Here is a 21,595-nt window from a genome sequence, read left to right on the forward strand (position 1 = left end):
TTTATAATTTCTTGGTGTGACGTGGAAATCAATAATTAGTTCCAGACGAAGTCGGTTAGTCAGATCTCCTCTTAATTGGCTCATCGTCTTTTTACGTGCCAGACAAAGTCTCAAAAAAAATCGTGTTTTAATTAGAGATTGTTGTGACACATTTTAACTAACAAAATTAAAAGATTTCAAAGAAAATTTCGTCACTTCGGACAATTTTCAATGAACCACTTATTATAACGTATTTTTTTTACTAATAGGCAATTGGAAATATCAAGAAGGAAATTTAATAATTGTAATATAATATCCATATTTTTCGCTGTTCCTCACTGGCCCATCACTCACGACAAAGGCGAGCGACTGTGTTACGTTGCTACGTAAGACGTTACGAGCTTGCCTTGTCCACGGACGCAGTCGCACTGGTCTGGTCCGTGAATACGGGACGTAACTGTAACTCTGATTACGACTGCAGCCTCGAGCCCAGAGGGCTGATCATGAACGCACATTTTGCGACGCTAGACACAGGAGAGAGAAAAACTAAAAATGAATATTAGTTAAATCACTTTTATTATATTCCAGTACTCATAACTTTTACAAAATATCAACAAAAAAAATTCACTGTTGACATAACATTTTATTTATTGCCATTGGAAAGATCCATACATAATGAATCAAAAATTTAATTCTGTAAAACATATAATAAACATATGATTTAATTAGAACATTTTTTTTGTAGAAAAGTGAGATATCAGTGATATGGACAGCATAAAATTTCATAAATTCTGGATGGTAGGACAGGGTGAATCGTCACAAAAGAAAATTCTGCTAGTGGTGGTTATTGAAGCCTCGACAGACGACATTCTGTTCCGTGTGGTCAGTTATCAAGCAGACGTCCGTCCCAGGTGTCACCAGTAGTGTCCGTAGCCGTAGCCCAGGCCGTGTCCGTAGCCGTAGCCCAGCCCGTGGCCGTAGCCGTAGTAGGAGTGCAGCGGGGACACGTACAAGGGCGAGGCGTAGCCGTAGCCGAGGCCGTAGCCCAGACCGTAGCCGCCGTAGCCGCCGTAGCCGCCGTAGCCGCCGTAGCCGCCGTAGCCCAGGCCGTACAGCCCTCTCTTGTCCACCCTCTTCGCGCCGTCCTTGTCCGCCTCCTGCGCCAAGACGCCAGCCGCCAGCAGAACTGCGATCACCTGCCAACAGGAACAACATCCCGATAACGTCAATACAACACAGACAGTTAATTATTGCTTTCAGCGGAAACAGTGTTTCAGTAATACGGATCAGGCTGTCCGAAGTTGCTCGGCTTCTGGGTTCCAGCCACCTCAAAGGCGAAGATTTCACAGGCGTTTCGGTCACCAACTTCAGTAAGTACACCAGCTAACCTGAAGATGGCGAGTGCAAGGTCGACCGAAATGTCGGCGGAATCTTCGCGTTCGACGCGACAAGCACTGAGAACCCGGGCAGCTTCAGAATATTTGAGTGACTCTTCGGGGATGGAACTCTGAAAGACGGTAGACGTGACGGATGTTGTCGTTCACACGTGGGTTTTCTCGGCCACTCCCTTTTCCACCAACCACTCATTCCGTCAGTGCTCCGCTCTCACTTCACCACTGGGCGTCAGATCTACGTCTGAGATCTCTACTGGACATTCCAGCCACAGGGTGTCAAAAATATTTGAAGAAGAGGATTAATTGAACTTCAAGTTTTGTTCTTTTAGACCATATTTTGTTTTAGTTTAGTTTACAGTTTAACATTTTTCATCCTCTGGCAAATTACAGGTAAAATTCCGTAAAATAAAGTCCACCTGTCTAAATGATTGCCACTAATTGGCGTACAACATTTGGTCAGCACTCAAACTAACAACAAAAGCAAATAAATTTACTAGAGTTTCAAAAAGATTTGTTGTTATTCCCTTCTGTGTATTTTTTAAAAACAATATTTGAAATTTTAAGACATTTAGCTCCTATAAACCCATTATTTGCTATTTATTAAAAAAAATTCGTTTGTTAGACGTTCCAATCATTATATATTTAAATATTTTATTTTTTTTGCATACTTAACGTAAAATCAAATAAAGCCAAGTTTAATATTTTTATTTACCAACAAATAATTACTTCAGGTCCTTCTTAAATTTTTTGTATGCTGTTTCTTTAGGCAAAAATGTTTTGGGTTTACATCCTTCTGGTACAATAGCAGGTCTAACTTATGTTGTAGTTTAAATTAAATTTATTTTAATGTTGTTAATACCGCAGAGGATTGGCCTACTAGGGACAGTGGGGACTATCACTGTACTTTGACTGTAAGTGAAAGGAATTGGGGGGGGGGGGGGGGTAGAAAAACCGTCTTAGTAATTCTTTAAGTTTTTTAGCTATATACCTATGTAGAGAACTACATATAGCAAGAATTTAATTTTTGATTGCAATCGCTATATCTTGAAATAATGCGACTACTCCAAGGCCAATCTTCAGCAACTAGTGGGCCACTGGGAGAGTCCAGAATCAGACCACCTCAACTCACTGAAATCCTAGAGCGAAGTTGTTAAAACTGCTGCAGACCAGCTGAATTAAACTTTAAAATTTTCCAGAACTGTTCCATAGCCAAAAAAAAAAAAGCGGTTTGAAGCAATTTCGAAGAGTTTGCCCTAAGGCACTGGCGTGAACGGAACTCAGTCGCAACTGACTGGACCTTTGGCTCTTAGCGCTCATCCGATTGGTTGTTTTGCTGAAGTTGGAGTGATTCCAGGTTGGGACTCTGGTAGCCTCGTCTCGGTGGAAACTTGTCAATCTCCCTATGGGCCTTCGAATCAAGGTGTTGACCTGGATCCACGAAGTAACTCCATGAAAATGTTACGACTGTTCAACGCATCTCAGCATGGCCGATTGAGGGTTATCCTTTAAACAAACATCGCTGTTAAAGAGGTCTCAAGGAAGCAGCATCCTAAATTATTTTACTCATAATATTTTGTGTTTTTGCACGTAGTTTCAAATCCCTACTAATATAATAAATGCGAAGTGAGTTTGTCTGTGCGTCCTTCTTTCACGCAGCAACGGATCAACGGATCGACATAATTTTTTGCATATAGATAGTTTATGGGCCGGAGAGTGACATAGACTAAATATAAATATGAAGTTCTATCCTTAAAAGAGTGCAAAAGGCAAAAAATCAGTTTTATAATAGAAAATCATAGCAGGTAGGTCATAGATACACAAACTGTGAAATTTTGTGTAATTTCTCTATGTCCGCCACACGGCCATATATGAAGGTCTGGCAACTTCTTATACGTTTCCTTTGTGAAACCCATCTACTTAGTGAATATCGTGGCTTCTAGCGAACTAAAGGCGCTCATAACAGTTTAGTTGGGAACTTCGTCAATAGATGATGTGGCCTTGAATTTATAACGCGCTATTGTTTGGTGCGTCCATCACGTCTTGCCTAGAAATTACCTGCCTTCCCAAAAAATGAAGCTGAATGTTTGCATCCATGTTTAGCTTATGCGTAGCGTTGATGGACCGAGATTGTGCAATCAATGGGACTTAAAAATAAAAATGTCCCGTTTTTCAAGTGTATGTCCTACAGACTTGAAACTCGTAGTGATGTTCCTTGTATTATGATGTGTTTATCCCGGGCAAATCCGAGTTTTTCAGCTTGTTGATTCATAGTTTTACCACCTATAGTGGTTCACTACATGATTTTGTCTCCTAAACAAGTCATTAATAAACGGTGTTTATCTACTTATAAGCAAAATTCCTGTCAATCCAAACACGTACTGAAAGCATGAAATCATGTAGTATACAGTATTGGTTTAACTGCTTGTATGTACCTAGCATTCTTCTTAAAACTTTTTTTTTTGGTATATCGTGTACTAAATCAATAAAAATTTGTTTTTCCAAAACAATAGAAACCTGAGTTTTTCAGTGTTTTACGAAAACATTGTTTTATTAATATGAAATGATGTACAAAAAATAAATGATTTTAAGAGGAAAATCAGAAACTGAATACCACGTGATTTAACGCTATCAGTATGTGCTAGGACTGATATAAAATTTGTCTTATGAGTTGATAAAAAACAATTATTTAATGACTCGGATAGTATAAAATGAAATATGGTTATGCTATGCTACGAGCTAGTCCAGGAGAGCAAGAACTGGGGCGACAGTACTCACGAAGGTCCTCATGCTGACTCCAGGTGGGTGCCGGACTGCAGGTCGCTGACTGATGTCTGCTGGTGGGTGCCGGACTGCAGGTCGCTGACTGATGTCTGCTGGTGGGTGCCGGACTGCAGGTCGCTGACTGATGTCTGCGGGGTAGTCGGGCCGACTACTTATACCCACGCGACGGGAAGCAGGGGTCGTCGCGCGCACTGGGCACGCCTGTGGTCGCGTGCGGACCGCCGCCTGTGGGTCATTGCCGACACACGCGTCCCGGGGCGCCGCCCCCTGAGGCCGCGCTGCGCAGTCGGCCGGCACGTCCTACTAGGGGCGGGCTACTCGGGGCTGGCTACTCGGGGCTGGATACTCTGAGTTGACTACTCGGGGCAGGCAACTTGCATTAGACTACTCGGGGCAGGATATCCGGAGCAGACTACTCGGAGTGGACTACTCGGAGCGGACGTCGGTTGAGGCCGGTGGTGCTATTTCTCCTGGCATGCGTCTCACGAGATGGTGGTCCCGGCAGTATCAAGCTTGTAGACTTATAACTGTAGAGACACGTGTGAAGGTGATTAAAGAGGATTCACTGTTTACGCCACGCAGCAGTTCACAGAGACGAGACGTCCGAAAACTTAGTGATCCCCGAACCACACCTGTTCTCAGACGTAGTACAAGCATTGATTACAAACTTTTATACATTGTCAAGTGAGAATAAACCGATAATAAAAATGTACAACTTCCATATAAAAATCTCGTGGTAATAAAAACTACTTACATTTTAATAGGTTAAAACTTAACTTTGTCAGAATATATTTTTTGGAAATAGTTATTTGGAAAGCCAGAAAAATGTATTCAGTATTTCAGTGAAGAATTTGATTCACTGATGGTACTTAAACTTCCTTTAAATCTAAATCGTTGGTTGAAACAAACTTATTTTACTGTTGCCTTCATATTTACTTAATTATCTTTAAGAGGTAAAAATATATATTAAATTTAATTTCAGTGTAAATTAAAACATACATTTTATATTTACTAAATTTAATTAGCTTGATATGAGTTTTTAAATTGATTTTATAAAAAGTAATTTAGAAAATTGGTGAACAATCAATATTAGATAATGAGTTTTTTCCCTGTGAAAGTGAGTGGGTTGTAATTTGTTAGAAGTAGTTGTGAGGGTATTGCCTGCCACAATCGTTTATTGCCCGTGAGAAATATCCCCGGACGTTGAATGCAAACACGTTTCACATGAAGAATCACGACCCTCAAAATGCAATCCCGAACAAGCCAATCCTTCATTCTCGGGCCCATAAAAAGGTTCAAGAGTTGAGAGTAAAATCCTGGCATTCTCCTGTAAATCACCTGGTGGAATCCACGACGTATAAATACCGACACACTCTCACGAAGTGTCGGTAGTCACACACGCTTCAGAGCAACGACGTCGAAGAAGAAAGAAATGGAAACGAAGGTAAGATTTTCCAATCAATCAAAAAGTGTTAGTATTTTTGTGTACGAAAATGACTTAGATACTGCAATTCTAACGTGTGTCGGTTTATCAACATTCAACAAACCTTTACTTGCTTGAAGATTTTTTTCCCCGTAATTTTGTTTTTTAGTACTTTATAACTAAAATAAAAATAATGGTGAGAAATAATTTAAGCAAGTCAAAGGTTGTAATGACGTATATTTCCTTGCACTGGGTTAAAAGAGATTTATAAAAAAAATATAGCTGATAAACATGAGATAAATGAAGCGTTAATTTTGCAATGGCTTAAAATCTATTTATCACGGAAAAAAACTTGTGGAACTTTTGAACCAAACGTGAAGTGAAATATCGGTGCTGGCAGGTGTTGATGCTAAAAAAATAAATGTCAATTATTGATAGCATACTTTTGGAGCGATTACAACGTGCCACGGAGTTAGCAATGGTGAACTAATAGGCAGGGTCGTTTCAGGATAATTTTGCAGTCGCGCATCCCTGCAGCCCGACACTGTCCGAGTGGACACATACCCGCCAGGGGCAGCCGCCTGCGACACACGGACTGCGGGGGAAAAAAAGCGGAATTTGCGAAATGGAGCCGAAACTAAGCGACGCGGGCTTAATTGCGCTGCCGCGGTAATTGCAGATTACCAGTTGCCACGTGTTGGCTGGAAGCTAGGCTCAACACACTCTGTGGGCGCTTATTTCATTGCAGTCACTATGTCTCGTGTGCGCGGAAAACATTCATTGTGATCAGTACATATTTCATTTTTTACATGCCCATTGTCCAACTTACCATTTAATTTAAAGAGTTTTAAATTTTGAAAGCTTTGCTATGATTTTACCGAGAGAAAATAAACCGCGAACATTATGTGTCAAACGCTCAGTGTTTTTGGCCTGAAGAGTAGGCAACGCCCTCTATACACAATGCGCGAGGTTCCAAAAACTCCCTTTAACATATGTGTAATTTGTGATGTCAAATGACATGTTTGTACAACATTGTACAACGCTTGACCCAATATTAGACGACCATTTTTGTTGGTTTAAACGTACTTGTTAATAATATTTCATCAAAAATCTGTCCCAGCTTAACGGATAAAAGCTGTGTGCGATATTAAGATGTGGAACCATAATTTAATTAATAAAATATAATGATATTTTGTCAATTATGTTCTCACGCGAATAAAAATTCCGATAGCAGAAACATTATTCACCATTTAAATGCTTAGTACCAAGTATATTATGAAATTTCTTTAACAAAGTGTTATGAAATTGATTTTGTAATGGCACATAAGTGCCTCCCTTGAAAATCACTGTAAGGGAAAGATAGAAAATATGTTTTCGTTTTAAAATTTTTGGGAGGAATCACCTGTCGGTTGTGGTTGGTGTTTTTCGAAAATATAATTTATATTTTTTGGAGCAAACTAAGAAAGGCTTTCACTATAGATACGGAAATTTTGCATATTAAGTTCTTTACCAGCTGAAATCCACATCTGATATTTATTACATTTTTTTTAATAGAAACTTCTTTGGGCGTGATGGGAGTAAAATTTCAAGGACGAATTTTAATAAAGCGTTTTCGTGAAACATTCTTGTAAAATATTTTTTCCTTATCCTAACTAAAACAAAGCGTATTTGGTGAAGGGAGGAGGGGGGGGGGGGTCCGGGTTAGGGAGGGACCTAGGTGCGTCTCAGGTCGAAGCCTATACTCCTAGTCATGCCGGGATTAACCATGGAGAGAATGGTCTCATGCACCGTGTGCCAGAGAGCAATATTGATGCCATGACTAACTACCCTCACTCATATATCTAGACTATAACTAGTTAAGTTGGTCCCAGGTAAAACCTGCATGGACACAGGGAAAACCCTGGGCACTTACATGCGGGATTCAATGGGTATGCATTAAGTGTAGGAGGATGCAGGAGACAGAGGATGGTCTGGATGAAGAGTTGGACAGAGCAGAGGAGTCTACCATGCGGGGGTTGGGCACTTGGACTCGTGGTCCGCTTTGCTTTTTGTCCAGGGCTGGATTGATGACTGTTTTCTGACTTTAAAATGACGGAGAATAGGTTGCGGACGGTGCAGAGAACTTGTCGGGCCCCGATGTCTTGAGCGGGCTTTTATCTCAAAAAATATTTATAATATCCTGGAAAATTTTTCCCAGGTAACTTTTATGAATGTTAAAAATTTTAATATGAAATCAAAATGACCAACGTATTAAAATACGTGTTCATAAAATTTCTAATTCTTCATTTCCCATTTACGTCCATAATTTTTCAGAGAAAACCAGGAAAATGAAAATTATTGGCGTGGGGCGCTGCTAGTTTTCTTCACAATCGGGTTTATTATTTTGTGCGATGGTTTAATGGTTTATATTCTGTAGCTACACAAATCTACGTCAATTTAGGCCCTCGTAGCAATATATTTGAAATTAACATCTTAGCGTTAGCCTTACCGGGCCGTGTAAGGTCCTATCGTACATGCACTTTAAAGAAGGTTTTCCCTACTTCTTGTAACTGGGCAGTTATGCTAATCAATGCAGTGGTATTGAACCAAGGCCCTTGTAGGAAACGCAGACTTTCTACGTGTCACCAATAACTCCGGGACCTTCAGTCACCCAGAGAACGAGCAAGTTGTTTCGTTGAATGCAGTGAAAGTTAATCAGACCTTCTCTACCACGTTCGGTACATTTGTGCAAATACCTATGTGAAAAGTGCTACTTGAATAGACTAAAATCACTCTTATGTTATTTGGCTGTGTACCGAAAATGTTGAGAGATGGTGAAACGTTTATGAGTTGAATTCTCCAATGTTTCAGTTCAGGAGTTGGTCGATGCCTGGTGCCGTCGGGCTAGCTACCCAGCTGCTCAGTTGTCGAGGGGATGCTAGGAGGTTTAGGGGGCAGATTATTCCGACCTTAGTGCCGGCGATCTCGCGTTCCCCTCCCACATATGCGCCCTAATAGGGTAGGGTGCGAGTAGCTTCCAGTTCTCTTGTTTAAACATTCCAGAGCTTTTAGTTAACAGAACTGTGAGGGTTCGCTCCCTGCTGTTGACCGGGAGGGTGTTGGAGCAGCCGATGACGCAGAGTCTGTGTCTACAGGTCGCCGCGCTGCTGCTGCTGTGCGCCGCGGGACTGCAGGCCGCCGACCACCCCTCGGAGGGCGTCGGGACGCTGACAGGCGTCGGCTTCGGCCACGGCGTCCACGTCACCCCCACCTCGCTGTCGCACGTGACTGTCACCGCGGCGCGCTTCTCTCCCGGGCTCCGGCGGGCCTGGCCGGGGCTCCTGCCGCAGCAGTTCCTCTCCTACTACCCTGACTACTACCCCTCCTACTACCCCTCCTACTACCCCGCCTACTACCCCTCCTACTACCCCTTCGGCGAGTACTCCTAGCTCCGTCCGCCCTTGGCCCGGCACCTGTAGAACAGAAGTGTACCCCTCTTGCTGAGCCTCCTCTTCTATTAATACCTATCCTCCTACTACCCCTCAAACTACCCATACTACTAGTTTTTCTACGGCGATTGCTACTGGAATTATCTCTTAATCCCTTCCTGAATATTCTCTTATAGAACAGAACATTACCGCTCCTGATACTCTTCCAGCTTTCTCTTCGTACAACTCCAGCGTCTATACCTGAAGAAAAACAAAACAACAGTGGTTTCTGCTGGCTCTACACAACCTTTTAACTTCTCCCAGTGTTTGCCTCATTTTCCCGTCCTCCAGCCCTATGAACAGCCTGGCTATCAACCCTTTACGAGTTCTACGGTGGATACTACAAACCCCTCTCGAGACCCGGTTTAGCCGCCTGTAGCAGCTACTGGTATCCTTAGACTCTGTAATAAAAATGCTTTAGAAGAAAAAGAAAAAATCCTTTCCTGTCGAAAGTTCATCGGTCCTTATCGACGAGATTATATGTGTCCACGATTCGACCAAGTATCTTCATCGAGCTCAATTTATTTGTCCATGTAGAAGTGGTTAAGAAAAAATTTACTGCTTTTATTAACTAAAATTGTAAAACATAGACCAAACTGCATTTTGTGTAAAGGTACCTGAAGCAACTCATGATGCTAATCCTACCGCATATACTCACGCTACTCGAATGTCTTCCCCAACAATGGCTACTTCGCTGCCTGGACTGCCACACTCACCACCGCCAGTGTCTCACCTTGCTGATGCTCCAGGCTGCTGGTTGTTCTGCAGACTCGCCGCTGAGACACTGCATTCCTCATGACATTTATGTTGTTAACACGTGCTTCGAAATCGTGGAATAAATGATTATATATCATTGGCATACGTTTTTCTTTCTTTCATGAGTGATTTAAAAGTGGTTTAACTGCAGCCATAAGTAAAAAAAAATAAACAAATTGAAACAACACAGCGAAACAATATTTTACGTATCCCATTATTTAAGTTATTTGTGAGTATCATTTGCATTTATAATTGGGAGTTTTTAAGTTTGAATTTTTTTCTACTTAAGTTTTTTTTTCAATTTGTTTAAACATCTTCTTAGCAGCATGCAAGTACGGGACGCAATAAATAATTTATAGGTAGGGGCAGGAAATTTTCGCGAAAAAATCTGAACGCCTACTAGACTGCAACAAGGTATACCCACACCAGCAGTTTCTTCCTTGTGATTAGCGGCCGTCTGCGAGAGAAGTCGTTGCCTTATTTGAACTAAGGACGAGTTTGCTTCCACACTGAATAAGTGTGATTGGTTGTTGTAACAATCGACATGCACCCCAAAGTAACTCACCCAATCACGAAACACAGACGATGCTACAGTGTTTTAACTTCCAGCTACTCTCGGGATCTATTCGCGAAATTTTCATGGCCCTTTTTAAAGGCCATCCTGTTTCAAACTGTTATATATTAAATAACTATACATACCTATTCATAAAAATTTTTATCTACTAAATTGTTTTAACGTGAAACCATTAAAGAACTTTAATGTTGAACAGAAATAAAGAGTTTAAACCTATGTAAAATATTCTAGAATTCTTAAATGTGTGAAAACACTAGACTTTACTTGATTTTATGAAATTAAATTTTAATCAGCCATAAAGAGCTAATGTGCCGACGACTAAAATTAGTGTAAGTGCGAGCATGTCAACACTTTGCTAATAATATATGGAATAATGTCGTAGACTGCAGCGATGTGTTATAAGCCGGGCTATGGAATGTTTGCTTCACTGCCGGAACCGAGGCTGATCCCAGCACAAAGAGCTGAGCTGTTGTTCTTCGCCCGCCCATGTCCCGGTGTCCGCCTCGTCTGGGCTGCGATGGTAGCGCCCTGCAGCAGCAGATAATCGCGGTGAAATGGGGCAAACACTCACTCGCCGGCAACACGCGCCGCCCGACAGATAATCGCAAATCAATGAACTGGGCTGTGGCGGTCGCCGCAGGCCTCATTTGCACGCGCGTCCCCCCCCTCCCCACCAATCTCCCGTACAAGCGACCTACTTCACAAGCGGCGCTGACGTGCCTCGCGCGGAACTACTTTGTCGTCACTGATTGCACGAGTGATTAGGAATTAACCTTATTTCGCCTATCAGTGTTGACGATGACACATCAGTGCTGAAAACGAAGCACGTATGTTGTTGATTACATGTTTTTTGGGTTCGTTTTTCTTCAATTTCGATGAAAGAACGGGGAAATCAATACAATTTTTTTCTATGATTAAAAATATTCATTTGTTTTAATGTTCATCATATACTTAGTGCTTCTCTAATTAGTCTCCTCACCCGAAGATTTTAAAATGCATCAAATTCAGAATAATTTATTCCTGAACTAAGACTTAGGATAAGCTTTACTAAATATTACATCCTATTTACATTTTAAAAAAATAATTATACAACATTATACGTCATTTTTTATTTCCAAGCTGTGAAGGGGTCACGATAGTTGATAGTTACTTCCCTCTCTTTTCATAGGTAGGGACAGGAAAAATTCGCGGGTTCAATGACCTGCAGGATGAACTCCACAGTTCTACGTACACTCGGTCAAATGCCACCCACTCATTGGCTGCTGTCGTGTGAGACGTCCCAGCGTAGCAGCCTGTGATTCGATAAAGCTTCGTTCGGGTTGTTTCTCATTGGCCCAGAGTCACCCAGGTGAGTTGTGAGCCAGTGGCATAGGCAGCGCTGAGGTATAAAGATTTGTATTTTAGCCTATCGCGAAATGAACTCGCGAATTTTTTCCGGTCTCTAGTTATGACGTCACTACAGGACGCTTGCAGACCGGAGAGTGCCAAGGACCGCCAGGCCGACAGTTGGGTCGAGCAGGCGCAGAAGACCTGGTGCTGCCCCGAGGTCACCACCCCAGCAGCGCCGGACGTCCTGTCCCAGGACCTCCTGGTCGTGCGTGATCCTGCACGCGTCCTGCCTCCCAGGACCTCTCACGCGAGCTGCCCGCAAGGACGCGCGCGTAGCCCGCCGCGGAGTCTGTTCGTCCTTCGCGACCCACCGGTCCTGTCCCTGGGGTCCGACGCACACACGCAGAACCTTCACGTTAATTATTGGTTAATCACCGAAAATTTTCCCGCATTCACATCTCCGCAATTACTTCGTAAGCACAAATGTAATAAGGGTCTCCAACCTCATTAACGGCGAAATCAAATCAACTGACGTCGAAGATTATTTAATTCTCTTTAAATTAGAACTTTCCTAATTTTTTTTTGTTTTCTTCCTTAGTTAACAAACTTCAAACGTTTCCTTATTAAAAAATGATAGATTTGGCAAAAGGTTTTTTTTCTTTTACACGTTAGTTTCACATTTGCTATACATAATGACTAATATATTTATTAAAAATAATTCATGTACAAAAAAAAAGGAGGTTGTCTGTAAAGTCGGTTTACGGACGATAATTTTACGTGATAACGTCATAAGAAAAATTGATGATAAAATTGCATACTTTTTAATTTTAAATAATTATTTACAGATTTTTCAAATTTACTTTTAATTAATTTGTTTAAATATAATCACGAAAAATTAGTTAAAAAAGCCCGCCTTAACCTGTTTGATATTATAGAAGATTTTCTCGCACGGTGGTTGGCCGGTTCTTGCACGCTCGGCTCAGGCGGAACGTGACAATTATTCGTGCGTGCAGCCGGCGTTCATCGATTTATAAGACATTATCACGTCAAAAAATAACGATTTAAGATATACCACAACCATCCACATATTTAAACTTATGTCTTGCAGCTAAAAACTATTGACATGAACAAGAAAAACTTATTTCGCAAGGAAATATATTTTGGTAATATCCTGCATATATTTTTAAGGAAATGTTTGTTAAATCAGTGTAATAAATACGTTATTGCAACAACGGTTGTTGACAGATACATTTTGTTAAAGAATGATAAAAATTAGTGCAAATTGTACAATTTGACTGGAGTCGGGCAATTACATGTAAGCTGTTGCTCATGGACTATACTTTTACAGTTTTAAGGAAAAAAGAATTATGAATCTCTATATTTAACATTATAGAAATATAAAACTTATATTTTTATTAAAATATTTTTGAAAAAGCTGATATTTCATAACTTTGTTATAAGAATCATTCGCAAATCTTTGTCATGTTACTAAAGGGTCATATTACATTTTATACTGAAAAATAGTGACATTTGAATTTATCTCGACCGCGTTCATCTTTGAATGATTTATTCATTCTGAACAAACTTCGCTCGTTTCTGACATATTTTAAGCATAATGTATGATTAAAAGCGATTAGTGGCGAAGAAAATACCTGTTATTCTTGATGATTGACAAGACTTTTTGGGGTCAACCCTAGCTACAGTCGATCCTGTACACTAACTTTATAAATAGTGGTAACTGCTACATATAAGTAATAAAGTGTTGAAAATATTTTCAAAATTCTCCACTTGAATCTGTGAGTTTTAACAGTATTTTTTAAACTGATGCAACAGTGAAATACTCTCATTTTACAGCAAGCAAATGCAAGTTATCAGAATTTCACGTTACTCTCAACTCCATTACTGATCCAGATCCACTGATGGATTGGTTCAATGGAAACAAACCCCGTTAAAACGATATTTTTGGATTTGTCCAGGCTTTAATCATTTCACTTTACTAACTCGTTTAAAATTTAAATAATATATTTAAATATATTAATTTTACTAAATCAACATTTTGTAGTTTTATATTTGCCACTTTTTCTTGATGAAAAGAAATCATTGATAAATGTATGACAAAGAAATTCTTAGAATGAATTATCACTTTATGATTTTAGAAACAGCTGTTCCTGATGGATCGGTGGCAAGATCCGTTATCAAGCTGTGACTGATGGATAAACGTCAAAAATATTTTTTGGCTGTCGGTGGTTAGGTCCCGGATTGAATTTCCAGCCAGGGATGTTAAGTTAACCCGGGTGAATGTACATATGTTTAACTTCTTGTCCAGTATTACCGGTGACTAGAGACCGGAATAATTCGCGATTTCAATGACCTGTAGGATACACTCCATGATCCTCTATGCACGCGGGAAAATTACATTTGCTCATTGGCTATTGACTCGTGTTACCTGTTAACTGTGACGCTAGTGATTCGATACTTCTTTTGTTAAAGGTTTTTCATCGGCCGAGTATCATTCAGATAAACTGTGGCCCAATCAATGATGCAGTAAAAAAGGCAAACGTTTTTGGATTCTAGCCTATCACGAAATGAATCCGCGAATTGTTCCGGTCTCTACCGGTGACACACACGTGACTTTGTCCCGACCGGGTCTCGAGAGTGTGGCGACCAGGTGAGTGTGTTCCGACGACGTCTTCACCACCAGGCTAGTGGTCTTCCTCGCGAGCCCACGGAGGAATGTGTCGTCGGCCCGGCCTTGCGCAAGACGGGGCAGGGCGGCCGGCGACCTGCGACCCGGCTCCCCGGGCCTAAATGTCACCTGCCGCGGCAGAGATGATCTCTCCCGAGGGCAGGGATGCTGCGGCCCTGGACCCCCGCGTATATAAGCCCCGGCTGGTCCCGTCGCCGGACAAGGCATCGCCGCCGTCCCGCTGAGAAGAGCCGTCTGCGTCCGACATGAAGCTCCAGGTACGCGGAGTGAGGCCGAGTGTGCACGAACATCACATCACACATCACTAGAGACCTGAAAAATTCGCGCGTTATAAGTCACACTTTCTTGGCGTGGTAACAAATACATAATTTTAATCTTGGGTGCAGATAATCAATTGAAATAAAAATGATGCAAGGTCTTGGTCAGAACCCACAGTGGCCGAGAGAGACTGCGATCCTTGTGAAGTCGTGTGGATATCTGAGGCCGGTAGGAGAATCGTAAGGAAAGGTGCGACGCCCAGGGGAAGCCATCATTTCACAGACGAGAGAGCCACACCCGAAGTTCCCCGAAGTTCATGTTCGCAATTTTTTTTCTTCCGTTCTATCTCATTGTATAAACCGGCGTGGCATTAAATTTTGCGGTCGATTAGGATAGGTTAGCCTCATTATAAATACTTTAAAACATTGTGGATGCTTGGTTATTTTAGGTAAAGTATAGCTACATTAACAAATACTGCAAAATCATTTTATGGTTGCTCAGCAAATAACTTTTTTAATATGTAGCTATCCAGGGCTAGGAAACCCGTTTTCATGATTTCACAGTATCTTTAATGTAGCTATCATAACCAAATCGACCGTCCACAATGATTTAAAGTATTTATAATGTAGCTAACCTAAACTTTCACAATAAACAAAAAAAAAAACCGAAGATGCACGATCGGTAGAGACCGGAAAAATTCGCGGATTCATTTCGTGATAGGCTGAAATTCAAAAATGTGTACAATTCTGCTGGTTCTGCTATTGGCTCGCGGTTCAACTGGAGCTCTCTGGGCCAATGAGAGACCATCGACCAAAGGAGCGTCGAATCACGAGCTACCGAGTGGAGACGCCTCACGATTCGGTACCCAATGAACGCGCGTGTTTACTTGAGATGTACAGAGGATAATAATGGAGGCTATCCTAGAGGTAATTGAATACGCGAATTTTTCCGGTCCCTAACGATCGGGCGTTCGGCCGTCTCGTCCGCGAGAAGATGGCCTCCCGGCGCCCAGGCCATGCGGGGTCGAGGCGGACGGGGACAGACAGGTTGTGACCTGCCCCCCCAGGTGCTGTGCGCGCTGCTGGTGTGGCTCGTGGTGGCCTGCTGGGCCCAGGGAGACCCCACCAGGCCCCGCAGACAGGTGCTGGTCACCAGCCTGGACTACACGCCCTACGCCTACTCCTTCAGCTACGGCCTGCCCTACGAGACCTACCTGCTGTGAGGCGCCACCTCGTCTGCCTCGCGAGGGAACCTGTCCGCCTGCGCATCCTCCTCAACAGTCGCACGGGCTGACAGATCCCCTTCATTGCTGGGCTCAGCCTGTACTATCAGAAACACAGATGCAGCAATGGTATGCCAATAGCTCTGATATGCCTCGTGTAAGAAAACTGATGGCCTTAACGTACCAAAAAAAAATTGGATATAATTAAGTGAAGATTAACTTTATCTCCATATGTCATTGCGGTGCATTTTTTTATATAGAAAACATACTTTATATATACACGTTACTAGACGACATACAGATAACTCCTCAAAAATGTCATATATAAATATAAAACACAATTACAAATGAGTAAGTAATGTATTGGACCATGAGCACGAACTTTCGTCTGTTCTCTCCGCTCTATCTCTCTCTCAATACGTATATTTGGGCCAGAAGTAAATTTTATAAATCTGTGCACATTTTATAATGGCATACATTCGTTGTTTATCATGTTTTTTTTTAGCCTACATGCAACAAACCAGAAAAAGCTTGGTCCACATTTAAAATATTTCACTGAGTGCAATGTTGTTATAATATGAATATTTCTTTTTGTATATTGGCTTATATAGAACGGCTCGAATACACGGTGCAAAAAAAGAAACAAATAAAATAAAAAATGGTATGGTTTATCAATTTCTCTTCAAAATATCATTTTTATTTACGTTAGTTATTTTGGTAATTAAGTAGGTGTTCATGGCTCTTCTCATGTTTGTAAATATTGTATACAATCCAGACCTACTACAACTAACTAAAAACTATGTATTCGATGTATTTTTACTGTAATTATGTTTTACGAATAACAGAGAAATAAAATATTAAAAATAAAGATGGGTAATTTTTTTTGGGTAAAATTGGTTTTAGTGTGATATGAACAACATATTTGAACTTTAATATTTTTTTGCAAATAAATGTTTCATGAAAAACAGAAAAATTAAAAAAAAAAATATTTATGTAAGTTAAAGAATATAAAGTCCCTAAACTTAAATTATAAAACTATATATAACTTTACCCTGAAGAATCTTTAAGTTTGCATACATGATTTCATTCTGTATTTACACTGTCATGATCCGCGAATGCACATGAAAAATCTGAGAAGGATTAGTCAAATAATTAGCTTAATATTGTTCTATTAAATAAATTTATACTATGCTTGATCTCTTAGCAATACAAATACCTACATTATTTATTTCTTTGAACAAGATTTGCGTTAGTATTTGAAAGATATACCTTGAATTTACTATTCTGGCTACTTATTGAAGACTTTAACCTTGGAAATGAATTTGTTTCTGCGAGAGGAACATTTACAATCTCTATCGATAAATTGTTCAAACTAATATGATTTTGAGAAGCGAAAATCAGAGAAATTCACTTTAATTACACATCAAATTATTATCTAAAAGTAAAATAAAGTCATTTAGCTTGTTGGTAGTCAGCCAAATTTGCTTCTATGTGTAATATACAATATCATCGATCACATATAAATATTTCTATATAAAATTTAATATTTTTTTATTTGGTATAGTGTTAAATTGTTTTAAAAAGGGGATTTTTTAAATGTTAAAAAGTTGTTTCTTATTATTTATTAACTTAACAGACTGTTAAAAACAAAGTAATTTATTTTGTAAGTATTCAAATTTGTGAAATCACCATTATTCTTAAAACTGATTGATTATTTATTTATAACAATGAACGTTAATTTAAATAAAAGAGCACACAATATTTAATATCTTGAAATATGTATATTAATATATTGATTATTGTTCAAGCCGAACAAATAAATAGTTATCGAATACTAAGTAATATTTTGCTTAAAAATAATAGAAATCAGTGGTTATCATTTTTAATGCTTAGGTTACAACATAAATAAGTAAAGTAGAAAAATATATAATTCAAAGAAAATTTTAAAAAATTTATAATTTTTTTACGGTTTCATTCATTGGCTGAACAGTAAATGCAAAGGGATTGATTTGTTTCCTTTCTAACATTGAATTAGCCTCACATATAGTACAAAAATTAACCTATAAAGTTCAATATTTTATATTTTTATAATTTACTTGTAAGAGAGAAGTATGTTAGCTATTATTAAAGTTTTATTTTTAAATAAATATAATTTTTAATATGATATTTATTAATGATTTAACATGACAAATTTTAATTTCTTTCTTAATTTTCACTTTTAATGATGTATTTGTTTATTTTATCGACAAAAAATAGTTTGTCATTTAAGTAAATTCAATTAAAAAACAAAAGAATTATTTCACTGCTAAATTGTTTTCTGTGTTTAGATTTTTAAACCATTATTTATTTAAGGCAACAAATATTTTTGGAAGAAAGAAAAAAAAATTTACAAAGCTTTTTTTTGAAATGGTACGTTTTTGTATCAAGCGATACAAGACCCGAATTGTAAGTTCCCAACCACTTTAGGAAGAAAATAATAGAATACGGGAGCTAATAGAGTTAAGGAGAAAAATTCGTTATCTGTAAAGTCGGTTTACGGACGATAATTTAACGTGACGTCATAACAAAACATTGATGAAATGATTGCATACTTTTATGAATAAAATTGAATCATTTTTTTTATTGAATTATCACTATTTTGTACGGATACAAAGAAGGAGTGAAATGAAATATACAATTTAATTGATAAATTTACTTTTATTTGCACTCATTAATTCAAATGTGTTTATTACTTTAACGAAGAGATAGTTTTAACTATAACTTTTATACATGTATGCTATTTAACATCTTCCAATCTGTGATATTCTGTTAAGGATAGGACGATGATAGGAAAAGTAGGAAACGAATGGGAGTGTTTCAAGTTTAATGTGCCTCGAAAAAGTCAAATCGATGGTTGTTCCAATCGAGTGGAAGAGAGATAGATGCGGCGCCATCGTACAGTGAGCGTAACGGGACAATGTGCGTAATGGGACACTTTTTCGTGCGTGCAGCTGGTGTTCATGGGTTTATTAGACGTCACGTCAAAAAAAATTTGTTTTTTTTCTTTCTTTTTAATCAGTGTGGTGTGAGTAGTGCAGGCGTTGAAGACGCCATTCTCGCGTGAGTGCGCAGGCGAGTGTAGCTTACAGGCCTGTCCCGTCTTTGTTTGTGTCTCTTTCCGCCGGCTTTATTCGCTGATTTTTTTTTTTTTTTTTTTTTTTTTTTCCTAACCTAACTAAAACTAAGTGTATTTTGGAGGGGTCCGGGTTAGGGAGGGACCTAGGTGCGTCTCAGGCCGAAGCCTATACGCCTAGTCATGCTGGGATTAGCCATGCAAGGAGAGGGTCGCATGCATCATGTGCTAGGAGGGGATTGGCCAGCCATGGCAGCGATTGGCGCCATGACTAACTCCCCTCACTCTTAAATCTAGACTATAACTAGAGATAGGTTGGGCCCAGGTAAAACCTGCATAGACACAGGGAAAACCCTGGGCACATTCATGCGGGATGCAAATTGGCATGCATTACGTGTAGGAGTTTACAGGAGACAGAGGATGGTCTGGATGAAGTGTTGGACAGAGTAGAAAAGAGTCTACCATGCGGGGGTTGGGAACTTGGACTCGTAGTCCGCTTTGCTTTTTATCCAGGACTGGATTTAGTGACCAGGGACGCAAGCGCCCCTGGTGGTGAGTGGTTGCACTGACCACTCACTCCGCCGCCAGTCAGCACCTAAAAAACTAAGAAACTAAAACAGAAAAAAGATAAATGACTTACAAACTAGGCATTTCGTTACGAAATATGCAAACACCCAACTCAGGGATGGACGTGCAGTGCTTAAGATAAAACTAAAATAAGAACTAAAAATATATATATTTTTTTAATTTTTTTTTTATTTTTTTTTAGATTTTTATTATTATTTTAGAAATATATATTTTATTGACTATTACTTAGTATCTAGGACTTATTACTAATTTACAAATCTCTAATATCTACTACTATACTACTAGTTAAATATAGAGGAACTGTCGGTGTATAAAGTTACAGGTGAATTAAGTCAAGACCTATTCGCATTCTGGCATTGTTGCAAGCTTGTAATTCAAAATCCCATGTCTTTCAGAAACACAACCGGCACTGGAGGTGAAGCCTGCCAGGCGGGCCATGCCCATCGTACATAGGGAGTCAGCCCTAACACAACAGGCAGTGAACTCCCGGGAGCCGAACCTACACCTGCGTGCTTCGGACCATTTTGAATAAGCAAATTATTCGTTAATGTCTATAATTTAAGTTTCAACTCGCGGGAGACTGATTGGCCGATCGCTCAGCCAGCCACAGCACACTACGGAGGTCTGTGAGCCAAGATTGAATTTGGCATTTTATATTTTCCATGCAACTCTGTATCTTGTTCGCCCAGTGATGAAATATATGGGTTTCTGCTTATGGCACATTTATCATAGAATTTTTGCGCAGTTCGGAAATAATAATGTTTTAAAAGTTCGATTTTGAGCTCTCTGTGCATAGCCCTTACGGGGCAATACACAGGCGCATCTGTCGCAATACGAATACTCTTATTCTGAATTCTCTGTAGCTTGATTAAGTGAGATTCCGCTGCTGTTGCCCACACCGGCGCTGCGTACGTGATTATTGGTTTTATTAGTGCGTTATAAATTATTATTCCGTTTTTAACAGAGCTACCTAAACGTCTGCTCATGACGGGGTAGAGGGTCATGAGCCTAGTGAAAGCTGTTTTTCTTTTCGCCTCTATGTGATCGCGCCATAGTAGTTTCCTATCCATGTGTACGCCTAAATATTTAACCACATTTTTGTGAGGAATTTGCTCATTGAAAAGTGTTAGTCGTGGTCTATCTTCAAGTGGCGGGAGATGTTTACGCGTAAAAACTATAGCTTCTGATTTAGTAGGGTTTACCTTAATTCGCCATTTTGTGCACCACTGTTCTATTGAATTTAACGCGGTTTGTAATCTGTCTGCTGCGAGTTCTAGAATACTAGATCTGCTAAACAATACCGTATCGTCCGCGTAGCAGCCAAACTGAACTGATCGGTGTGCCGGCTTAGGCATATCGTGGATATAAATATTGAATAAAACCGGCCCCAAGATGCTGCCTTGTGGGACTCCTGCTTTAATTATTTTTAAATCGGACTGTGCTCCTTCTGTCGTGACTCTAAACGATCTATTTTCTAAATACGAGGCCAGTAATTTAATATAACAATCGGGGAAGCCAGTTTTATATAATTTATAAATTAAGCCTTCATGAAGTACTCTATCAAAGGCTTTTTCTATGTCCAAAAACGCTGCGAGATTATAGCTATTCTGATTGAACGCAGTTATTATTTGTTCTGTCATACGGACCAGTTGATGCGTTGTTGAATGCGCGCTGCGAAAACCAAATTGTTCGTCCGGCAGTACGTCATTTTCTTTAATGTGAGTATTTAGTCGCTGTAGAATTATGCATTCAGCTACTTTTGACAATGTACTCAGCAGACTAATGGGCCTATAATTTTGGGGCAGTGTCTTATCTTTTCCGGATTTATGAAAAACTATCACATTCGCTTCTTTCCACTGCGATGGAAAATACTGTAGTTTAAGTATTCCATTTATTAATTGAGCTAGGTATTCCAAAATTTCATCGGGCAGTTTCTTAAGGACTACTGCCTGAATGCCATCGTTTCCCGGTGCCTTACGTGGTTTCATACGCCTGATAGCCTGTT

The 21,595-nt window shown here is 39.8% G+C and overlaps 1 protein-coding gene across 1 annotated transcript; it reads right to left on the minus strand.

The window, feature by feature from the left end:
* Positions 1–536: 536 nt before the first annotated feature.
* LOC134534500 (keratin-associated protein 6-2-like) lies at positions 537–4,280 on the minus strand. The gene is made up of 2 exons (XM_063372978.1): positions 4,149–4,280; positions 537–1,175 (listed from the first exon to the last, which is right to left on the minus strand). Exons 1-2 carry the CDS (start codon positions 4,158–4,160, stop codon positions 894–896), a joined length of 294 nt encoding a protein of 97 aa, XP_063229048.1. The 5' UTR covers positions 4,161–4,280; the 3' UTR covers positions 537–893.
* Positions 4,281–21,595: the final 17,315 nt, after the last annotated feature.

This window comes from Bacillus rossius, chromosome 7 (assembly GCF_032445375.1).
Source record: "Bacillus rossius redtenbacheri isolate Brsri chromosome 7, Brsri_v3, whole genome shotgun sequence".
NCBI classification, from domain to species: domain Eukaryota; kingdom Metazoa; phylum Arthropoda; class Insecta; order Phasmatodea; family Bacillidae; genus Bacillus; species Bacillus rossius.